Genomic DNA, 17083 nt, shown 5'->3' on the forward strand with positions numbered 1-17083 from the left:
AAGTATGTCCACATTGTTCCAGACGCCATCCGCTTGCAGGGGATATGATGATATGATCATCAGATGCGGTTGCCTTGGGAATTAAACGATAACAATGGACTTGATTCCAAATGGCTTTCAAGTCTCGATGTATTTAACAATAGGTAAAAATTACATTTAGATTTGTCCATTTTCACGGCAGCCGATTTCACAAAGCAATGTTTATAGATATATTGAAAAAAGCTAGCACGAAGAAAGCAACCAAGTTGGCAGTCACCCACAACAATCGTTTCTGATCTAAAATGATGAAAAAATTTGATTTTAATTAATGTCACTTTAGACCTGGCCCTTTGGAAATCAAACTTAATTAGAAAGATTATCGTATATGTAATGAATGGTGTTCTAGAAATAATACCATCACTCTGCTGGCTTCACAGTCTCTAACGTACCTGTAAAAGTGGTGGTGATATCCAAGACGTACCACGCGCATGCCCACAAACACACAGTAAATACCCCACACAAAAAATTGTAGAATGTCTTCAAGTAGATACTTGGCGCCATCTCTTTGAATCGAAACAAAACCAAATGGTTCATAGAATGACAAAAAATTGCAATCAAAACAAGTCCTGGAATATCACTTGCGGTTTTAGTGAAAATGGATTCTGTTGCAAAATCGAACAATTTCCATGTTGTGCTCCAGAACATTCCACCGAAAATATGAAGGAAGATTTGTCGATGATGGATAGCATACAGATATCCGAACACTTCGATCACTGAATGTCTCCAATCAAACGAATCCACCATTTCCTCCTTTGTCTCCTTTTCTTCACATTGTTTGGGAAGTTTGATGTCAGGAGTGATATTGATGCAGATTGATTTTGCTCTCTTTTCAAACCGTTTCTCCGAAATGTTGGTCAAGATTTTTGTGTACTCTTTCTGTTCTTCATTTAATTGATCAAGATTCAAATATTGTTGTTCGTTTTGTTCGACCGCTATTGACTTGATATCCTCCTCACTGTCCGCGCCTATTGTCGAAGTTTCCTCGGATTCAAAACTGACAGTAACTTTGCTTTTTCGATTCTCCCATACCACCGTTTTCTCTCTTTCAATCCCTACTTCCCCATTTATTTGGATGACGGGAATAGGGCGTGAGGGTGGCGTGGGTGTAGCTGGTGGAGTGCTTAAAGGAGTGGGAAGTGAGGTTAAGGTAGTCGTAGTGGATTGAAAAACGTTTTCATTTTCAGTGAAAGCAAGGTTCACTTTCTCCAAAGAATGACATTCTTCCACACATTCTCTCTCTTTAGGCTCTGTCTCCACGATGATTTGCCACAAGCCATTGATTGGTTCGCGCTGAGTGGTGGAAAGGCTGCTGATCAATTTATTGGTGAAATATTTCACGATGTCAAAATCTGTGTCGACGATCGATTCACTGACTAAACTTTTTTCTCTTTTGAAAAGAGCAGGGAGGTTGAATTTTCGTTCTGCCAACGCGAACCATTTCTGTTCCTTCTTTCTATGACTCAATTTCATGAATGTTAAGTTTTGCATATTGAAAAGTGTGTCCAAGTATTGTAACTCGTCTTTTTTGTAATCTTCGTGAGTTGGGCACAAATTCACTGCATTATTTTTGCGAGTGAAAGCAAGCGATACGGCCACAACAAATTGCAAAGCCAATGCACTCCACACTTGATTGATTTGATAATTCCTTTCCAACAGTTTCAATAAGTAGCCGAAGATATCGAACAATCCACGCCAGATTTGAATGAAACCCACCACTAAGCCATAAACACAAAGCGGAAGCATCAATTTCAGAACTTTGAATTTGGAACTTTTCTCCTTGATGAATTTTGCATATTTCAAAAATATTGCCGGGTAACTTATACTGGAAAAATTATCATAATTTTCGGTAAATGTTTCGTAAAACAGCCAACGGATTGTAAAGTAGACAAAATTGGCCGTTAAGATGAGACAATATCCTCGTAAGAAGGCGTAACCATCGTAAGCCATACCATTGATAGGGTACAATGAATCGGACATCAGCCACACAGACCACCAGAAACAAACATCTGCAAAACCGATCGCCAAATGAACCATCGACGAAAATAACTTGAAATCTAAAGGAAAACGAAATTTTAAATGTATGGTAATGACATACATTGTATGCTTGGTGAAAACAAGCTTAAAGAGCATACACTGCTAAAAGATGGGCATAATTTTTATTTCTCGTCCCGCCAAGATTCAACCTACCTTGAGCAATTTTGAAGGTTTCATTATTTTTGCTTTCATTTTCGAAAAATTCTTCATTTTCACCATCACCCTCCGTTGGGTGGATTTTGTTTCTGTTGGAAAACCAACGCATGGTGAAATGTTTCAAGGAATGGTGGCGAAGCCCTGTATTCGCTCCCAACCTCTAATTCGATATTCACAATTCCCTTATCTTTAGCGGAACTTGTAAGATTTATTTTAGATATCACTTTCAGTCCCCCTAAATTTCACAGAATTTAGGCTTAAAATACTGGAAATTCAACATAAAACAGGGGGTCGACTACTATGCAGCATCAATATTTTTTACACGTTGACCAATATGTGATAATATTAGATTTGTTGACTGCTAGACATGTTTGTTATAGTTTCGTGACACTTTGTGATATATTTACACATTGGATGAAATATAATTGGTGAAGAATACAACATGGGAACATGAATGGTGTAATAAATTATCATGGTAATGTGATGACGTAATCCTAATTTCCTGTCTTGAAAGCTTGAAAGGAGTAAATTAGCAAAATTAAGCCAACTTTTACAGTATAAAAGTAATATCTGGTAATATCGTTTAATTAAAAAACGGTTACTAATGGTATAATTTACTTTTGTAGATATTGATACCTCAATTTTCGTTTGGAGTTTAGATTAAAATCCATAAAATTTAATCAGTTTGCCAGCTGTATCTATGTTTAAATTTGATTTGAAATGAATCATTAAAAATAAACATAAAACAGCAATAAATCGTCTTCATACACCGATTTTCTCTCTGGTTAAATTCTAAAAACTTTATCACAGTTCAGCAACCATGTATTCGTTGAAAATCTGCATCTTTTTGGCTTTTGTTACCCTCGTCACTTCTCAAGGTGAGGCTGATATATGCTCGTTGTATGGTTGTGTTAGGGTATACCTGTTGTGTGTTTCTTTTTGGTTGAAAAGGTGGACTGTTGATGAAAATTTCAATGAGCATATTTGATTTTCTCGTTTTAGCTTCCACTGATGCCAATGGCTCTGGTAACTTGACGGTGAGTTTTGAAGAGAGATTCTTCTTGCAAAGTGAAACTTCCGTCGATTAATGTTGGAATGAGTAATAATCAAAATCGTTGAAGTTTGTGATGAATATTACGGATATGTAGAAGAGAGTTTTCAGTTTGTTGAGCCCCCTTGAGCCGAACTTACACACTTAAACCCTTACTTTATATCATTCATTGCTATTTTTTCTTGACACTTTAGTGCAGCGTGAAATCAAACGAGTGTTGGTCGAAAGCGAAACATCTCCCAGACCGAGTCACGTGTCAAATCGGACATGCTACGTGTAGAGCCAAGTGCAAATATGAGGTAAAAGTTAACACATCTCTAAATACAAGATTTTTATGCGTCCATTTGACAGTCATAACTCAAAAAAATTCGGCTTTGGGCAAATTTTCAATCGCAACCTCGCCTGGCCGGCAAATTTTTGACAAAGAACGCAATCGGTACTATCTCGCACCTTTTTCCAAAGTTTCAAAACACGTATTTGTTAAATTGGTACTCAAAATGAAAAGTGAAACATTTGTGTTATGGTGTGTTGTGCGCAGATATGTAATTTTTGCGCAGATTATGTAATTTCTGCGCAGATATGTAATTTCTGCGCAGATATGTAATTTCTGCGCAGATATGTAATTTCTGCGCAGATATGTAATTTCTGCGCAGATATGTAATTATTATAATGTTTTTCCGATCACCGAAAGCTAATATCTATTGGTTTGGGAGTTATGAATTGTATTCTTATTAAGTTAATGCTTATAAGAAAAATAAATTTTTCCAGCTTAAGCACTATCCTATGTTTGCTTTGATAGAACCAAACGCCGAAAGCCAATATCACTTTGATAAAAAGATATTGACTTGTTTCTTATAAAGATGATGCTTATAATAAAAACAACAATCGCCAAATGTTTGCCTTAGTCCAAGAACAATGTTCAAGATATTACTTCTTGTATGTGAAAAATTAATGTTAAAATCGAGTCAGTTTTTCAATCTACGCAGAAATTTAATTACATTGCAGCTCAAAATTACATAGTTGCGCAAAATAATTACATATTTGCGCAGAAATTACATATCTTCGCAAAATAATCACATATCTGCGCAGAAATTACATATCTGCGCATAATATGGTGTATTCTAAAAGTACATTTATTTTCTTGTTTTTCAGTGTGGTTTGGCTTATGATACTTGCATCGAAGGATTTATACCCTGTTTCTCAAAATATTCAATTTGTTCTAAACAATGTGAAAAATAAATGATAATAAAGTTGACAAATGTAAATTATTATGTGTTCCATTTTTCTGTGTTTGGGTGGGATCAATCTTTTGCTGTCTCGCGTTTTATACAACAAGGCTCAGATTCAAAATTGATGGGTGGTATTCTCTTTTGCTCTCGTTTTGCGAACTTAAAATAATATCTCAATCATTAGGGAGGGGGTGCTTGATGCATTTATTTCAAAGGTCCGCTAAATAAAATAAGAAAATGATGTAGAAGAAGAATTTTAATTACAGCTACAGATTTAATAATATCTTCAGCTAAGCATATATTTGCTTTCACTTTATTACATAAAAGAAGGAAATTTCCATCTCTCGGTAAATTGGATTTCATAACTTCCTCAAGGCTTATTTAGGTTCCATCATGGCTTCAATCAAATTTCTGGTCTTCTTAACTTTCCTCGTACTCGCAACTTCAAAAGGTTGGTTGATCTTGTCAGTAACCTTGATTAAAATTTTAGTTGTATTGGGCGTACGGGGGTCACCAACACTGAAATACCAGAACGTCGACACAGACAACAACAAAAATTGCAAAACTCATTCTTTTATCACGGCCTTACATCTTTAACACCGAAACATCGACAAAGAAAGACCTAATAGCGTTACACCGTCAAATTCGTACCCCACTCTCATTCGGTGTATCTTGTTCTCATCTAACATTACTTTCACTTTCACTCTCATTTTAGATTATGCTGATGCTGCCATTCAGTCTGACAGCCTGACTGAAAGTGAGGTTTGTTTTATTTCCAAATCTAATACTCTTTATTGTCTTTCCAACGATGTATCTTGTTTTGGTTATATAAAGACTGACAACGATGGGGTTACAGCCGACCCTCGCTTGTTCGTACCTTCTAATATTCGAATCTTTTTATAACTCGAATTTCTTTTTAATTCCCTATAATTCTATAATCTTTCCGTTATTCGAACATATAAGGTTCTCCCTCTGAGTTCGAATTAGCGAGAGTGAATTATTATCGAATTGATAAAACATGTTATTTTTTTTACTTTAGTGTGACCAAGTTTTCAAGTTATGTTGGACACAGGCGAAGATTGGTACTGATAAAGTACTGTGTCAAATCCAAGATTCCAAATGCAAAGTAAAATGTTATTATAAGGTTAGTATACTTTATATATACAATTCCTTCCTCTATTCATTCGCAATTCATACCAATCAATATTTCTAACTGATGCACAGTATGTAATAGTTTTTCTTAGTTATTCCTCAATCATTCACCAATTAAAAAAACCCAATTAAAATTTCCCAATTTAGAGATAAAATTGAAATTTTGAATTCTTATTTCTTTTTTTCATTTTAGTGTGGGCTGGAGCACGACTCGTGCCATGGGAGTACTTTCCTCTGCTTCGCAAAGTATCACAACTGTACCAGCAAATGTGGAAAAATTAATGGTATCTTGTCGTGAATATGTTTATATAAATTTAATCTAATTTTATAATTTTAGTATGGAAATTGACTTTATTTTTTTTTTTATTATTTTTTTTTTTAATTTTTTTTTTTTTATAGAAGTGTATTTCTCAGGTCTATTGACCTCTATGAAACAATCTTACATCTTTACAATTTATAGATCTTATCTTTCCATTCGTTTGTCAATTCTAGTTTGAATTTCCCTACGGACGGTGCATTTACAACATTGGTTGCCAAACTGTTCCAAGTATCAATGCTCCTATAGTAAAGTGAATTCGTTTGGTATCCTCTAATGCCGTCTTCAGCGAAATTCCTCTTTAATTCGAGATTGTGCTTACGTTGAGGTCGATTTCGAAGAACGAGTTTCTGACATAGGGAAGATTTATCATAGACATTAAGATGTTTATATACTTCCACCATTTCCCCGATTTTACGCCGGATCTTGAGGCTGGGTAGGTTCATGACTTGTAAACGTTCTTCATATGAATGGTTTCTATAACCACCGACAAGTCTTGTGGCCCTACGTTGGACACTTTCAATTGCATCAGAGTGTTTGATCAGTCGTGGAGACCAAACAGCTTGCGCGTACTCAAGGCGAGGTCTCACAAATGCAATGAAAAGTGTGCGGAGCATCTCGGGAGAAAGGAAGTCGAAGCTTCTATTAATCAATTCAACGATCGAGTTAGCCTTCTTGATCTTGGTGTAGATGTGTTCTTCGAAATTCAATTCACTATCAATAATCACTCCAAGATCCTTCTCTTGATCAACATGTTCTAGGACAGAGCCAGCGATCTCGTAAGGATGTGCATGTTGAATGTTCCAGAATTTCCCTAGTGTCAACACGTGGCACTTGTCAGGATGGAATTTCAACAACCAGTCACCAGACCACTTTTCCATTGCCTCGATATCGTGCTGAAGTCTAATTGCATCTTCAGCGTTATTTATTTCTTCAACAAGCTTTGTGTCATCGGCAAAGAGAAACATTTCTGAGTTGGTAACTTCAGCTAGATCATTGATGTAAATAACGAAAAGGAGTGGACCTAAGACACTTCCTTGTGGTACACCACTTTGCACCTGGCATTTCTTAGATAACTTTCCATTGACCTTCACATATTGGTAACGATCGGACAAAAATGCTTTCATCCAACCAAGTACCCTTTCTCTGATACCATACGCTTCGAGTTTTCTTAGTAATCTGCGATGTGGAACGGTGTCAAATGCCTTTGCGAAGTCGAAATAGATTACGTCAACAACCTTATCATTGGATATCGAGTCTGCACATTTGTCTAAGTAGTGAAGTAGTTGTGTCACTGTCGATCGTTTACCCATGAACCCATGTTGTTTGGTTGATAGCAATTTCTCATTCGTGAGGTGTTCCATTATTTGTTTCTTTAGGATTCTTTCCATTACTCTACACGCAACTGATGTTAAACTAACGGGCCTGTAATTTTCTGCAAGGTTCTTTTTTCCTTTCTTGTAGATCGGGGACACATGTGCAGTCTTCCAATCATCAGGTAGTTTACTTTCTACGAAGGACTTGGCCATGATAGTATGTAAAGGACCGGCTATGTAAAAGGCCAGCTTTTTCAGCATGACTGGGTGAATCTCATCAGGTCCTAGCGATTTATTAGGATTCAAATCTTTCAGTTCCTTTTTGATCATGTCGATTGTTAGATCGAATGCTACATCTGTGTCTGTTCGTGATGGAAACTCAGGTAGTGATCCAGCAGGTTCATTCGTAAAAACACTGCAAAACTGATCCTGTAGGATTTCAGCTTTATCCTCATCAGTAAAACGAAGTGATGATTTGGATCAAGGAGAAGAGGGGATTTTAGTGGATTTTTAACATACGAGTTGCGAGTTGCTATCAAATATGCGAGTTGCGAGTTACGAGTTGCTATTTTAACCAAATAAAAGTGCGAGTTGCGAGTTGAAAACTTCACGTTAAGACATCAAAATCGCGAGTTGCAGATTAAAATCGCGAGTTGCAGATTAAAATCGCGAGTTGAAAATCAAAAGTGCGAGTTGCAAATTAAAATCGCGAGTTGAAAAATTAAAAGTGCGAGTTGCAACTTAAAATCGCGAGTTGAAAAATTAAAAATGCGAGTTGCAAATTAAAATCGCGAGTTGCAAATTAAATCGCGAGTTGAAAAATCTAAAGTGCGAGTTGAAAATTAAAATCGAGAGTTGAAATCTATAGCTTAATAAAATACCCTACATATATTCATGCATTGAATTGGTGATCTATTTCTATTGATTTTTTTCAGTTTTGAAATAACAAATCAAGCGAAAAATAACTCGAGAATGTTAATCGAAAATTTAAAGGAACGCTAAATAACTCGATAATCTACAGGAAGGAAAATAACTCAAAAATTTAAAGGACCGAAAAAAAATCGAGAAATAACTCGAAAATTTAAAGGAAGGAAAAATACTTGAGTTAAAAAAAAAGAAATAACTTGAAATTTTAAAGTCACGGAAAAAAACCGAGTTACGAAATTTAGAATGATGTCATAAAAGGTACAAAATGACGTCATAACTTGGTTTTTTCGTAACTCGGTTTTTTAACTCGAGAAAAATAGCTCGGGTTTTCTGAGCCTCTATTTTAAATGCTCCTAAAAGTAGATCTTCCCATTAAACAGTTTAAAGGGTAGAAATTCTAGGTAGGTAGTAAATCTCTATTTTCTCTTGCTAGTAAATTTACTATGGATTGCTCCACATCTGGATCTATTCGAAAAACCATAAGCGATTATTCAATCAAAAGTGCCCGGATAACATGGTGTTAAATTTATTGTGTATCTGTAGTCGGTCGGTGTGTAAAACAGTGCTAAAGGTGAGGCGCTTGGAAAGGGCAGCCTCATTTTGTTCGAAATGAACTTGCGTCGCAAAGGCCCAGTGGATCGGTGAGACGGGATTGAGGTCAACAGATCTCAGTGTGCAGTTCCACTGTTGCGATAAAAGTGTCGGGAAGTAGCGCAAGGACATGACAGAACGAATGAGAGCTATCGAGCCAATGCTCACAAAAGAACGAGTACAATTTATTATTTCCAATCTAGGATTTTCTTGTTGTTTTCTCGAGCAAAAACAGCAATTCTATCGTAAATATTTATTATACCACCTAATAAGGAAATTTTAAGATTCGAATTACACGAGTTTCACTGTATAAATACTTTTTATATATCAGCTTTTAATCTTTCGATACAAAACTTTTCTCCAATTTTGAACCTAGACATGTCGCCCTAACGACAAAATGCTCCACACTCGCGATTTTAATTTGCAACTCGCACTTTTGATTTTTCAACTCGCGATTTTAATTTGCAACTCGCACTTTTGATTTTTCAACTCGCGATTTTAATTTGCAACTCGCGATTTTAATTTGCAACTCGCACTTTTGATTTTTCAACTCGCGATTTTAATTTGCAACTCGCACTTTTGATTTTTCAACTCGCTATTTTAATTTGCAACTCGCACTTTTGATTTTTCAACTCGCGATTTTAATTTGCAACTCGCGATTTTGATCTGCAACTCGCGATTTTGATGTCTTAACGTGAAATTTTCAACTCGCAACTCGCACTTTTATTTACTTAAAATAGCAACTCGTAACTCGTAACTCGCAACTTGCAACTCGCAACTCGCACATTTGATAGCAACTCGCAACTCGCAGGACCAACTCGCAGCTCGCATATTATCAATTCACGGATTTTATTTGCAACAGGCTTTTTTGTTTTTTATGCTGACCTATAATTTAGGGCGTAGGCAATCTAATATACCTTATCGGCCTTTTTTACGCCGGCCCTAATTTAAGGCCGGCCCCTTTTACGCCGGCCCTTATTACGCCACAGCCTAATTTTGGGTTTATTTTTTTTTTATTTTTTTTTTTTTTTATTATTCTTTATTTAACGTTGGTACAAAACAAAATAGTACAAAAGACTAATTCAAACCAACATGACAATCTAATATTTACTTAATAGTAAATAATATAGGATAAAAATTCTAAAAACATTAAAAGATTGAGCACAGTTTGCAAGAACAATATATTTTTGCTTTCAAAATTTTTGTTTTAAAGCATTCTAATGATTCAGATGTTTTGGTCTCATTGGGCAATCTATTCCAAGCCTGTCCTGCCCGATAGTTAAAGGAGTTCAAGCAAACTGCATTTTTTTGGCAGTGGAAGTTTAATTTGAGCGCCTCTTCTAAGTTTTGGAGGACGTGGGGAATCGTTATCCTCATCATCACTCCCTGTTTCACGCTGGATAATTTCAAACTGGTCCCAGCCTAGTTTATTTCCGATATTATTGACGCTCTTATAAACTTCCACTAACATGAGTTGGAGGTTTTGAGTATGGATAGACGCACAATTTGCTTTAACCAAAAGCTCGTCATAATCAAGATTTAGAAGATTTTCTTTAGCTCTAAGAGCTCTGTAGTGAGCTTCAGTCAAAAGATTATGTGCCATCTTACTGCAAAACATCCAAATGAGAGGGCAATACTTAAAGGTAGATAATATAAAACTATTAATAATAAGTCTGCCTGATCTTGGTTCAAATATGATCTCATTCTCAGGATAGATTTAGTTTTTTGAGAGGCTTTCTTACATAGATCCTGAATATGAGTATAAAATGATAAAGCACTGTCGATAGTAACACCAAGAAGAAGAGCATTCTCAGAAGATATTAGTGAAAAATTTCCTATGTCAATAGATATATTTGCATTTTTAGTACCTGGAAATAACATCTGGAACTTCTCCGGATTGGCTACAAGAGAGTTATGTTCAAACCAAGCGAGAATAACTTGCAAGTCTAATTTTAAGGCTTCAATGACTTCTTGCAAGGAAGAAGCACATTTATGAAGAGTATCATCATCGGCGAAGTTACAGAGGTCATCTTCATTTACAAAATAAAATAAATCATTGATAAAAACATTGAAAAGGATAGGACCTAAAACAGATCCTTGAGGCACTCCAAATAGCAAAGGTAGCCAACTACTGTAAGATGAACCCACTCTGACCCTGTGTTTCCTATTTGAAAGATAGCTATGGATAAGAGCGAGGCTTTTATTTCCAAGTCCATACGCATGAAGTTTAGCGATTAGAAGATCATGAGGCCGTTTAGGGCCAATTAGGGCCGTTAATAAGACCAAAATTTGGAAAAATGGCTAGTTATGCTTCAAATTAGTAAATAATGACTAATATTTACATTAAAATGTCATTTTTCAGTAGTAAACTGTTGAAAATTCCATCGAAAATCACTGATTTTTAAATATATTAAATATTTCACTGAAGTTTTAAATATGGAGTTAAAACAATGGATAATTTTCGTCTTCGAATCATACCTAAAATCTTTTAAATTGAGAAATAATGATAAAAAATTAACGCCGCTTTTAGGTTAAAATTGTAAAATCTTGGCCCTTTTAACGTCGGCCCTTATTACGCCAATGAGGGCCGATAAGGTAAATCTATGTGTATGGAGGTCATCTGGTCAAATAAAATAATAACAATGTTATACAAGTTCGCAGGCCACTGTGCGAGCATATGGGCCTCTATGAACCACTCTGTTCGGTTTTCAATTTTCTTAACCCTATTCATACTATGCTTTTAGGAGGGGTCAAAACTAGGGGGCTGTTCCTGTACCACCCCCTAACTTTTGACACATTTTCCCTGTCACATAAGGTAACTTTGGAGTATTTGATGACGTCATTCATCATGCCAAAAGTCAGCAAAAACCGAAAATTTTCTTGTTCTTATAAATAGCTATTGTATTCTAACAAAGGCTTTAGAAAAAAGTTACCTGAGTTTAAAATGCTTATTTTATCCGAAATATTCAATAAATTACGGAAATTTCCCTTCGAAATGCGTTTTCTATGTTCTTCTCGATTTGTCTCGACGCGACGGCTGCGTAGCTTCGTGGTCTTACTTCTTCTTTCTTTTCAATGATGTTTTCCATCTTCTTTTCGATTGTTGCCTTTCTGGTCTCCTTTATTTCACTGATCATAGTATTGACGTCTTTGGACTTTAGTTGAGTGATTTCTGCGTCCTGGGCTCATTATGTTTTCGCAAGCTTTTATTTCCTTTCGGAATCCTGAGATTCTTGACGTTTCACATGAATCGACCCGTTCTAATAGATCAGGAGTGATTACGACACAGTTTTGACAGATAAAAGTTCTCGATTTGTATGTTAGACATAACTGGATTTGATAGACGGGGAGGTTTGAACAAATGTAGTGTACGATTCGATTGCACTTCTTACATTCAAGTCATCTTCCGTAAAAAAATCTCTACACGTTTCTTTAGCGTCTAGAATATTCGAAGTCTTCCAATGTTCTTGATATTTTGAGGTTTAAAGACTATAAATGCTCTTGAAATGTCCACAAAGCCTTAAAATATTTTTAATATTTTGATCATCGAAGCCTTAATGTTTCTAGTTCGTTTAGATGCTTACAGTATGTGGCCACCAAAACGTTGATCAAATTTAAAATTTCTCTCAAATCTAGAGGAAAAAAGGTTTAACAAAAACTTTTGCTGCAAGCAAAACTTTAACATCTCTACTTTATTTCCCCAAAGTTCTTTTTCAAAATTTTCAATTTCAACAATATTTTTCAATCGCTGAAAGATAGGTAGCTTTTATTTAACGGCCCCCAAAACGTAGGTTTGCAATTTTAGCGATTTCTCGACATCTCTTTTACGATATGAATACAAAATTTTGACCATAGTTTGAAAATGTGATTTAGAGGGTTTTGAGCGTAAATTAGTTTGATAAAATTTTTACAGGTACCTGGTTGTTAAAACGCAGGTTTGGGGCCCCCAAAACGTAGGTGTAGTTAAAATCAAATTATTAAGCCCAGTGGTAATAGGGGGAGAAACTATGAACCCTATTTGTGTTTTCTCTTAAATTTACGACCCGATGGATGTAAAATTTATGATTTTTATAGAACATTTCAAGATTTTCGATGATGCAAAGCCCAAACTGAAAATTAAGAAATTTTCAAAATGGCAATTTTAATTAAACGACGTCATAATTAAATTTCTGAAAACCAATTTCTTTTGAAAATGGTTCCATTCATGTACTTATATATTGAATATACTGTGAAAATTTTAGAAAAACAGCTTAACTGAAACTGAAAATATTAAGCTTTAAAGTTATTTATTTTCTCCTATATTTTGCTAAAAAATGACAGAATTTTGCTGATTCAGCGAAAATTTCTATATGTTAAATTTTCGTCATAAACTATTAAGACAAGCTGTTAAGAACGGAGTTCCAAGATTTTTTGCTGTCACTCATATTTAGAATTTTCGGTTTTATCAATGCTAATTCTAGGGCTCCAAAATACTGGTTGACCTTTAAGATGCTATATCTTTTACTCATCCTCTAAAGCACAGATGTATCTGCATTTTCTGAAAGGCATTATTAGGTGTAGAAAGTTTCCTATATCCCATTTTCATAACTTATTTTCGATATCCAAGGAGCTAGAATGAGTTATAAGCAATTTTCATCTAATTTTGTTGTTGTAATATTTCCTTCAAAGGCAAATATGTTATTTTGAATCTGTATCAAACCATCAAAAACATACTCATTTTTATATATAACCATCATTCTTTCAAAATAAACAAAAATTGTCTAATTCCGATAAATCTACAGGTCAGAATCCTCATTTTAATGATGACCTATGTTTTGGGGGCCATATACTGTAATGGGATCAATTTTCGCGGGGAATAAATTTATTTCACACACGAAATTTTTAAGATTTCGCGGGGTCTTAAGGGCTCTGACCATAGTGAATTTTTTATATTTGCCACTTACAAAATGTAAAGTTCTACTTGAAGTAGCCCACAAAACTGTGGCATGTTATACATTTTCTGTTAGGCTAATTATCCTTGAGTCTGAAAATTTAAGAATCGCAATGAAAAGATTTGATGAAGAAGAAAATGAAGACTTTTGCGAAGAAGAGTATTTCAACTTTGAAGAGCTTAGTTTCGGCGGAGAAAAAACATTTTGAAATAATTGTTGCGGTAGATGGTGTATCTTACACCCTCGATGATGATATTCATCACCTCGGGTTAATAAATCTCAATAACCAACTTTTACCTATTGAATATCTGTTTATTATTACCGTCTTTTTATAGTTCATAACGTCATTTTTGTAATTAAATTTTTAATTACTCTTAAGAGATTTGATCAAAGAGCAATTTATAAAGGCAATTCTTTGTTGAAAGTGTTAAAGAATCTAAAACATAACTATCTTCAAATACTAAAATCAATTTTCCGACCATGGTCAGAGCCCTTAATTACACAGATGGGGCATTATCGAGAGATTATATTTTCATGATTTAATGTCTTACTTTACTGCCAAGTTATACTTACTTATTGTTGAGATACGCATTATTAGCGCTTCTTTGATGTAAGTTGATATTTCAAAAGTAGTTATTTAATAATTTTTTAAGTTTTGTTCAAAATAATTTCGCAAATTTAACCTCCGCAAAAATGTATTCCATTAAAATAGACAGAACGTCTAGTGGGCTATCTAAAATTTCAGAATAAAGATTTCTCGATTTTCAACAGTAGCGTAAGGGGATAAACCCTGGATTCGTGGACACTAATTCCCAAACAAACGCGCTAATAAGCCAAAGGGAATGAATACTTAAAATGTGGGGTGAAAGTCCTATGATCAAATTTCCTTTCTTTTTAAGAACTGGTGGCGTATTTTAATTAAATTTGATTAATTTTAGTTAAAATTCGTCCGTTATAGTTATATGATACCCAATTTATTTATTTAGATGGTGTTTCCTTTTCACATTTTAAACATTAAATTGAGAAATGTTGACGATTTTATTGCAAATTCTTTTGTTCGAATTGATGATGATGATGATGTTTAATCAGTATCACAGCTGTTTAAATTCATGAAACTTGTTTTTTGGTGTTTTATGACAAAAACAAGGTAATAAAAAAGGAACGGTTTTTTGTCTCATTCTTTACTTTCTCCACACAACCAACAACACCATGAAGTCATACACTATTTTCGCTTTCTTGGCTTTTGTAGCCCTCGCTTCCGCTGACTTCGCTTTCGAAGGTAAGATTCAGACAAAACACGCGCAATGGTGTTTTTCTCAAACTAAACCTTCAAGTCCAGATGACAAACGAGGGTCACCAACGCTCAAATAAACCGACATTGTTTCATTCGAGCACCACAACACTAACAGAATAAGGGGCTTATACCGAAACATTTTCAGACCTGAAGCATCACCCCTAGTTTACGTCACCTTATTAGAGAACTTAACTGAGGAAAATGCGCAAATAATATTTTGGATCTTCTTTGTAGAACTTTTCATTTCAAATGTTTTATTTTAACTTTCGCAAATTGAATTTTAGATATGTATGATGGAGGATCAGGTGATGTCAGTGTAAGTCAGCTCTTCATAATTTAGCAGAATTAATTTTGGCGAACGTTCCCTTTTTGTTCAATATTTTAGCTGGAAAAAGAGTAAATTGAAAGAAAATTAAATTTAGCGAGAACTTATTTTGGCGAATGACCTATAAATTTAAATTTGGCGGAAAGAAATTTTGGCGAATTTGGCGAAATTATTAGGCAATTCTCCAAATTCACCAAAATCTCTTCCTCTTTGGAATGTGAACAGGTTTAGGGGCAAACCTACACGCACATTTAGGCTGAAGAGTATCGTCCTGGAGAAACCTTTCTAGTGGGTAGGGGCTCCACCTGGCAAATAACAGGAATTTATTGTGTAGTGTTTTGGGAAGAAAAAAATTATAATTAAATTAACTGGAGTGGAATAGTAATTCTTACTCTAAACGAATCTTCCGCTTTTTCTTTACACCTTGAATATCATTAGCTCTCTGCGAGAGTCTTATGGCATAGCCTAAAAGATCAGTGAAAACTCGAAAGTCTTGATGTAGACCTTTGAAGCAAATTGTGAAGAATATCTTATTTCTTGCAGTGTTTAAAAGAACGAAATGAATGTTTGGAGAGCGCTCATGGTATCTTCGGACGAATCAAATGTTTTGGTGCTTACACCAAATGTGTTTCTCAATGTGCTGGTGCTGTAAGTGTTTGAAAATTATCTCTGTTGCCAGACCATCAACCTGGTTTTATGTGGATAGGGAATGTACTCTCCGGTGCCTAACAAACGCCTTTTTCTTATTTTCGTTTTTCCCACTACTCGAAAATTAATTTATGAAAATATTTTCTTTAAATTTAGGAATTTAGCCTAAACTTCCCATAGCTTTCCCACATTAGAATCTCCACGTTTATCAGCCAGCCAGGAGGAGTTAGTTCTCCAAATTAATGCAATTCCATCCATACTAATGTTTGGGAGATCAAGTAGACGTAGCGCCTTTTGAATATTAGAAATGCTTCTCAGTGGAACCTCTAATTAGCGGACACCATCGGGGAAAAGGGTTAGTGTCTGCTAATTAGAAGTGTCCGCCTTTTAGAAACTTTTGATCTCGGAGCTCTAATTTTGAAATTAGGCCATCCCAGGGTGTCGAGAATACAAAATACGGACTTGAAGTACCAGTGGATTTATGATTTATGATTTCGTTGAATGGGTCAAGGGAAAACTGGAAATTTGTAGAAATACTTTTAATAATAAGACTACTAAGTGCTTGAAATAAAAATATCTAAAAAAAATTTTGGACGTCTGTGACCCGTTTAATATTCAATGTCCGCTAATTGGAGAGCTAAAATAGGGGTTTTGGCCATTTCTTGCGAAAAAATTTGTCTGCTAATCAGAGGGTCCGCTAATTGAGTGTCCGCCTTTTAGAAACTTTTTTATGAGGATTTGACTAGGAAACGGCCGGGGAAAATGAAATTGTCCGCTAATCAGAGGTGTCCGCCTTTTAGAGTGTCCGTTAATTAGAGGTTTTACTGTATGCGATTGATGAATCAAATTTTCCTCTTTTTTTTTATAGTGTGGTATGGACTACCTTGAGTGCAGAAGGAACAAAGGATATCTCCGACATTGCTTGAAAGCACACAGTCGATGCATGTACCAATGTCAAAAGTGAATAAACAAATAGATTTCAAAAATAATGTCTTTTTTCAAACATTGAAATTCCCTATACAAAATAGCCCGTGTATAAAAACTAAAAACGCACTATACCCTATACGGATAAAA

At 35.1% G+C, this 17083-nt stretch overlaps 3 protein-coding genes across 3 annotated transcripts; 2 read left to right on the plus strand and 1 right to left on the minus strand.

Annotated features, from left to right (window-relative positions):
* Positions 1-110: 110 nt before the first annotated feature.
* On the minus strand, positions 111-2393 carry LOC136805786 (uncharacterized). The gene is made up of 3 exons (XM_067062346.1): positions 2227-2393; positions 429-2093; positions 111-276 (listed from the first exon to the last, which is right to left on the minus strand). Exons 1-3 carry the CDS (start codon positions 2336-2338, stop codon positions 188-190), a joined length of 1866 nt encoding a protein of 621 aa, XP_066918447.1. The 5' UTR covers positions 2339-2393; the 3' UTR covers positions 111-187.
* A 2470-nt stretch (positions 2394-4863) lies between these two features.
* On the plus strand, positions 4864-5990 carry LOC136805814 (uncharacterized). Its single transcript, XM_067062375.1, has 4 exons — positions 4864-4960; positions 5225-5262; positions 5549-5653; positions 5855-5990. Exons 1-4 carry the CDS (start codon positions 4903-4905, stop codon positions 5957-5959), a joined length of 306 nt encoding a protein of 101 aa, XP_066918476.1. The 5' UTR covers positions 4864-4902; the 3' UTR covers positions 5960-5990.
* Positions 5991-14911: 8921 nt separating this feature from the next.
* On the plus strand, positions 14912-16998 carry LOC136805815 (uncharacterized). Its single transcript, XM_067062376.1, has 4 exons — positions 14912-15021; positions 15321-15352; positions 15905-16009; positions 16878-16998. Exons 1-4 carry the CDS (start codon positions 14952-14954, stop codon positions 16971-16973), a joined length of 303 nt encoding a protein of 100 aa, XP_066918477.1. The 5' UTR covers positions 14912-14951; the 3' UTR covers positions 16974-16998.
* Positions 16999-17083: the final 85 nt, after the last annotated feature.

The sequence above is a fragment of the Clytia hemisphaerica genome, unplaced genomic scaffold, assembly GCF_902728285.1.
Source record: "Clytia hemisphaerica strain Z4C2 unplaced genomic scaffold, Clytia hemisphaerica genome assembly, whole genome shotgun sequence".
NCBI classification, from domain to species: domain Eukaryota; kingdom Metazoa; phylum Cnidaria; class Hydrozoa; order Leptothecata; family Clytiidae; genus Clytia; species Clytia hemisphaerica.

Bases quoted from the DNA above. Each gene is read 5' to 3' on its own strand.
- LOC136805786 (XM_067062346.1), bottom strand. From the start codon at position 2,338: ATGCGTTGGTTTTCCAACAGAAACAAAATCCACCCAACGGAGGGTGAT. The intron at 2,094-2,226 runs GTAGGTTGAATC...GTTTTCCTTTAG, and splicing joins AACCTTCAAAATTGCTCAAG to ATTTCAAGTTATTTTCGTCG. The intron at 277-428 runs GTACGTTAGAGA...TCATCATTTTAG, and splicing joins TATCACCACCACTTTTACAG to ATCAGAAACGATTGTTGTGG.
- LOC136805814 (XM_067062375.1), top strand. From the start codon at position 4,903: ATGGCTTCAATCAAATTTCTGGTCTTCTTAACTTTCCTCGTACTCGCA. The intron at 4,961-5,224 runs GTTGGTTGATCT...CTCTCATTTTAG, and splicing joins CGTACTCGCAACTTCAAAAG to ATTATGCTGATGCTGCCATT. The intron at 5,263-5,548 runs GAAAGTGAGGTT...TTTTTACTTTAG, and splicing joins TTCAGTCTGACAGCCTGACT to TGTGACCAAGTTTTCAAGTT.
- LOC136805815 (XM_067062376.1), top strand. From the start codon at position 14,952: ATGAAGTCATACACTATTTTCGCTTTCTTGGCTTTTGTAGCCCTCGCT. The intron at 15,022-15,320 runs GTAAGATTCAGA...ATTGAATTTTAG, and splicing joins CGCTGACTTCGCTTTCGAAG to ATATGTATGATGGAGGATCA. The intron at 15,353-15,904 runs GTAAGTCAGCTC...TATTTCTTGCAG, and splicing joins GAGGATCAGGTGATGTCAGT to TGTTTAAAAGAACGAAATGA.